The sequence below is a fragment of the Belonocnema kinseyi genome, chromosome 9 (genome assembly GCF_010883055.1).
Source record: "Belonocnema kinseyi isolate 2016_QV_RU_SX_M_011 chromosome 9, B_treatae_v1, whole genome shotgun sequence".
Lineage (NCBI taxonomy): Eukaryota > Metazoa > Arthropoda > Insecta > Hymenoptera > Cynipidae > Belonocnema > Belonocnema kinseyi.
Genome location: NC_046665.1, coordinates 38,297,104 through 38,303,512, shown reverse-complemented (window position 1 = coordinate 38,303,512; position 6,409 = coordinate 38,297,104). Strand labels below are relative to the sequence as shown.

At 30.3% G+C, this 6,409-nt stretch overlaps 1 protein-coding gene across 2 annotated transcripts in view; it reads right to left on the bottom strand.

Annotated features, from left to right (window-relative positions):
* LOC117179388 (ras-related protein Rab-35) overlaps window positions 1-3,648 on the bottom strand; it is a 12,436-nt gene extending 8,788 nt beyond the window's left edge. For both annotated transcript variants that reach the window (XM_033371125.1, XM_033371126.1), the window contains exon 1: window positions 3,314-3,648. In XM_033371125.1, the coding sequence (XP_033227016.1) occupies window positions 3,314-3,365 (52 nt within the window). In that variant the 5' untranslated portion in view covers window positions 3,366-3,648. The remainder of the gene's footprint in view (window positions 1-3,313) is intronic.
* Between the last annotated feature and the right edge of the window lie 2,761 nt (window positions 3,649-6,409).

Genomic DNA, 6,409 nt, shown 5'->3' with positions numbered 1-6,409 from the left:
TGATTTCCAAGTGCTTTTGTTGACGCACGACTATTTATAAATTAAAAATCAATATAATAGAATCAAAAAACGACTCAAATATTCCGCGTGCATACAACTTTTTGGAGAAACTATTCTAAACTGAAAATTAAGTTTAAATATTAATATTTTCAAAGTGTATAATGCTAGGATAAATAGAAAAGTCAGCCGCCAGGAAGGTTACCTCATCTGGCTGTAACTGCTTATGACATTTTGGAGAAAATAGTCTAAACTTACAGGTAAGTCACTAAAGAAAAGAAAATATCTTGAATTTCAGGTTAGTGTATCAGATCGGGCACACTAACCTGCAATTTTGGATTTTTGTTTTTATTTCGTGAAACTGAAAGCTCGCCAATCGACAAAGGAATAGAACATCACTGAGAAAATACATCCTAAACTTGAGAAATATTACTATTCGTACACTTATTACTTATTTTTACGCTTAGAATATTTTCTCGGGAAAGTTGTCTGCATTTCCATGAAGTCAAGCTAAAATACACCATTCAAAACAACGAGAACCTTTCGCCTTTTTTAATTTGTCAGTCTCAGCAGCCAAAAGCCACTGACGCGTAGGAGAGCGTACAGGGACCGTGGTGGGGGGCGATGAAACTACGCAATTTGAATCAGCGGTGTACGGGGAACTTGAAATAGGGGAGACTTCACAGTGTCTTATAAATATTGTTCTTCAAAATGACGCGGAATTAACACAAGTGTAACATACTTCAAAAGCATTAATCAATGTTGGATTTACCTCATTGGACGTTCCTCCTTAAAATAATTTCTACGTACATATTTTGAAAACATTAATAGAGTTTAAACAATTTGGGAAATTTTTAGAAATTTCAATGCGATTTTAACAATTGTAGCATGCTTAAAAAAGCCTAATAAAAAATTTGATTATAAAAAATGGAACTTATTATATTACATCATAAAACGTAGTATTATTGAAATTAATAAATAAAAAAGATAATAGAAAGAAAATACGACGGTTATACAACTTCGAAACCCTTAATATTTACATACAAATTTTATTTCAAAATATAATAAAGCGATAATCTAGAAAATAAGACAAATCGCGAGACTGTAAAGCATATGTACAACAGAAGTAATTGCATCATAAGGGAGATAAGAGACTGAATCATTGAGTTCCGCCAAATCATAAAAAACGGACTACATACACTATAAAATTTGAACACAGCATTCTTTAGATTATTTATCTTCATGAGACAAAATAAGATATAATAATATAACAAGGAAATTTCTAACGGAAACTAAAATATCCAGAATGTCACAAAAAGCAAATTAATTATTTTGAATTTCTTTTCTGGTAATTATTACACCGCTTTACCCAATTTGAAATTGAAATTTAAACCAGAATTAAACCGGCTCTAGGATGAAAGAAGGGTTACAGACAGTAACTACAACGATCTAGATCACAATGAAATAATGGTCTCAATTAGTGTACGGCCCTAACTCATTGGCTTCCGCACGAAACACTTCCATACCTAATCTTTACATTCTTTCAAAGAAGCAGGTGAAGATATACTAAAATAAATAGACGATTTAAACAATTATCCATTTTTTGAAAGTATTTGTCTTTAATTTTCTTTTCCATAATTCGGATTGGGTATTATTAATCTATTACTGGGGGCACAAATTTCCTTTCAAAAAAAGAATACACTCACTAATATCAATTAGCATTATTATCTACTATTACCAGATTATTCATGTTTCCTATGATTATATGAATTTTTTTAAAAATATTTTACCTTTACGTAAAACATTCTTTTCTGTAAAATTAATTTTAAAACGTAAAAAGTACAAATAAGTGAATGAATATCCATTCAATAAAGTGTTGTGACACCATTATTTTAGATCTATTCGTGAATAAAGGATAATTATGGACGTGCGATAATTCTTATCATTCTGCTGAGAATTACAGACTTTTTCACGCATTTCACCAAGCGTAAAAGCATTTAGATTCACTCTGGTCTTTCCCATATTCAGAACTTCCAGTATTTCGAATTTCCTTTAGATGGACTATTGCAATTTGAAAACAAAAATTAAATTAAATTAAATACAATACCAAACCAGCTTGATTAGTTTGATAAATTAAAAAAATTTGACGAAAAAAAAATTCCTGAATTTCAAAATAACAATCTGTGCCTCAAATATTCCAAATTTTCTTGATTCACAAATCTTTTCAAAATAAAAGTAAAGAAGTTCAAAGCATACAATTTACTAAATAAAAATCCTCTTTTATTATCGATTACTCATAGATGCATTGTTTGCTAAAATAGATTCAATTTGCAACTTAAATTATCAGTCATAAATATTACTATGCCATATAATTGCTCGTAAATCTGTACCTATAATACAAGAAAAAAAATATTTTCTAGGATATGTTTTAAATCTTTTAATTGATTTAAAATCTGAACTTTACCATTTTAATGACATAAAATTGAAACCAAACAATTTCAAAATCCTGTAATCTTTCAACTTGAAAATTATAATACAAGAATTTCATTCAGGATTGTTTTCTTCCGAATGATATTACTTTTAATTTGTTTAATTATTAGTTTTTATCTGAAATTATACTTTGCATTTTTATACGTTTTCAATTTAATGTTGGTTATCTATTAAGACTGTCAATTTGAAATTACACAAATTTGAAATTTTTTATTTGAAATTGTTCAATTCTGAATATCATCAATATTCGTAATCTGAATAAAAATCTTTTATGTTGATACCACGAAGAATACAGGAAGAATTAAAAAATTTGTTCAACCCGATTATCATAAAATTCTTACCAAAATTGATTTAAATTTTTCTACAATCTTTATATTACATTTGCTAATTTTCAAATGCATCCATCTGTGTAATTTAATTGACACATACATCAATGAAAATTTAAAAGCACAGAAATAAAAAAATTCCTCAATAAAAGATCGAATGCAACAAACTAATTGCCTTAATTCTTAATGCTCTTTTCTCCAGATATAAAGCAAAGGTCAACTTTTTCTCGATTGCAAAGACCAAAAGCATCACCCTAATCTTTTTGCAATGCTTCAAAATTAATTAGATGACATTTATAAATCATGAATTTGCGAAAACAGGTGCTGAATGGAAATTCACTAAATACCATCCACTATCGTTTAAATATCAGCAGCAGCCAAAAAAGACTAAAAATAATAAAAACATTGAACTCAATTTCAAACTGACATTTTAGGCAACATAAAATAGCGCGTTATGTAGTTGATAATGGATTACTTATGAGCAAACAAAAGGATCTTACCGCTATCACCTATGATGAGCAACTTGAACAAATGGTCATATTCTTTGGCCATTTTTGCAATGCGTCCTAGCGAGTCACGTATTTGATCGATGAAGAATTTGAGCTATTTACTCCGTATTCTCACAATAAAGGCCTATCGGAATTGGAGTCTTTCTAGCGCTCCGAATTATCTCAAAGAACATATAAACAATTCTAGGCCCAAACGATTAGCACTGAGGAAGGAATCACTCGGAAACTAAATGATTGCCATTATTCGATTGGCGAAATATCATCATTTATCATCGAGGAAGAAAAAAAGTTACTCATTTACCACGACGCCCATCTCGCATCAACTTGACATTGTCGCCATGTTCTTTCACTTATGCCAACACACTACACGTTGCCTTTCGGGATTTTCCCTATACGGAAATTCCTAGTTTCTAGTGAACTGTGAACGCGCGGGAAAAATTGAACTTGGATCTCTTTTTCCTTCTATTTTTAAAAGTAGTATTTTTTCACAAAGTGTCTCCTCCCAAAATTCGGAATGAGTAGTTAAATATTTTACATAGCCTTTTTTTATTTCAGATATATTCAAAAAATTCAATTTGCAAGTTTTTTTGTGATATTGTTCTAATTTCAACATTTCAGGTGAACCTTTTTTATGGTATTAAAATAATAGGTATTTAAATTCTAGTACCAAATTGTATATGGGGAGACAGTGGCGAATGTAGGGCAAAAGTAGCACACTTGTATTCACAAAAATTTACGTTATGTGAAATTTTTAATTTGTCTAATTAAATTCCGTCCTCCTGAAATTCTGAAGTTATTTCAAGAAATAAATAAAAAAGAAAGTACATTTTCGAGCAAACACATATGGGCACCTGTCAATTAAAAAAAGAAGTCATTATAGTAATGTTCTTCATTTCTTCTGTTTTCTGCATAACATGTATATATTAGATGAATATATTTTATAAAAACTTTTTCACATATGCTTCCTGAAGTCTGTTCGATCGTTGTCCAAAAAATGCTAAAATCTGTCGATCACTTAAATTTTTCCATTAAGATTCGATAATTTTAGTTTATAATTTTAAAAATACACTTTGAAAATTTGTTACATCCCGAAAAGGGTATCAGTACAGTGGCCGGGCGCATTGCGGGTAAGTCTTTGCCCAGTGGGCACAAAACTATGAACATCCCAATAACGACCTTGGGACATTCCTAGGACGTCCAATATGTCTTAAAGACGTATTAAAGACATAGGAAGTTCTCGGGGCATCTTTCGTATTGCCATTAATTGTCCTTTTGATTCTCAAAACTCAAATGATTCCATGGAATTATACTAAATAATACGTAGTTTAGACAATTCCAAGGACTGAATTCATTTCAAATTAGACAAGACCCCACACTTGATGAAATCGCAGAACTTCTCGAGGCCGAAATATTTTGTTTTTTAGAGGAAATTAGGCAATACGTATTTTTAAATTTTTTGTCTATTTTTTTAACTTGTACTTTGAGAATAAAGAACTCTTGTAAGTTTGATGCTTGCTAAAACACTTTTGTGGTCAGAAGAATTCTTTTTTGTTAGAAACAAATTTTTGATAGTTTACGAAATAAAATAAAAAAATACATTTTTAGGGAGAAAAAATTCTCTCAGGCTCAAAAATGGTTTAGCCTGCATGACCTTTTTTATTTTTCTCAATATTTTTGAAGATTCCACTAACAAAAGAAAGGCATCTTAGCAGCATCATGTGGGCTAAACCATTTTTGAAGCTGGGAGAATATCCCCCCCCCCCCTAAAAATGTAGTTTTGAAATTTTTTTCGTGAACTATGAAAAATTTCGCAAAAAAACAAGACATTTTTTATAGAACTTTTTTAGATGTACAAACTTTTATTTTAACATTTTTTCGTATCTATCATTGTTTCGAAGAAAAAGTAGGAAATTCGCTTGCAACCAAAAAGAATTCTCCTGGCTACAAAAGTTATTAAGCAAGCATCAATGTTACAAAATATATCTTCATTATCAAAGTATAAGTACAGATTTAAATAAATAAAATCCGGTACTTGGAGCAACAAAGCACAACATTCAAATACGCATAACTTTTTAGAAAAAATTCTATTTTCAAATCATAAAAATACATATCGCCTAATTGCCTCTAAAAAACAACATATTTCGCCCTCGAGAGATTCTGCAATTTCAAGTGTAGGGTCCTGTTTGTTTTGAAATGGATACGATCTGAGCATAATTATTTGTTTGTGTTTATTTATTTTATTGTAAAGATTTACTCAATCTCTTGTCAAATTAACGGCATTTACGGTAAATCTGGTAAATCGTGATTTAAAAAATATATGACTGCTATATTTATTTCAGGTCTAATAAAATTTAATTCAGGGGAAGAGTGTATTTTGCAAATAAAATCTTTTGAAATATTTTTGGATTATGAAAAAAGTGAAAGGGTTTATTTGTGAACAAACATAACCTCTTTCATGTTCATAAGATACAAAATCTACAAACGATTTACTCCTATATAGCTTGAAATTTTAATATTTTATTACGACCATTTTTAAAAAATTAAATTGTGACTTTGAGATATGCTGTCCTTTTTTTGAATAGACCTTTTCATTTCAATTCGGAAAGTTAGTGGTGCGCAAACGCGGCCGTCATGACACCCCCCGCGAGTTCAAAAGTTTCAATCCCTTTTGTCAAACAGAACGAATTATAGTTGCAATTAAGGTGAGGTTACATGCCATTACCCATTTATCGGATTTTTTGCATTGATGTTTTTGCATTGGAAAGTTTATAATATAAAAATTACACTTTTTGTAGTATGCTTTTATACAGTCACTTATTCCACAAAGACCGCAGCAGCACCGTTTGAGCTCCGCGACTGCTTTTTTTGCACAGTATTTTTCCTAAAATCGGATTGATTCATTTTAGTTTACTTTTTGACACCTATACCCCTCGAATTAATTTAAAAATCATTGTTTTATCACAATAGCACTATAGATTCATCAAAACGACCGACAATTGAACTGTAGCACAATTATTCTTCGCGCATGCGTTCTCAAAAGTAATTGAAATGAAAAGGTATATTTGCGGCGTATATTTTTTGGCAGTG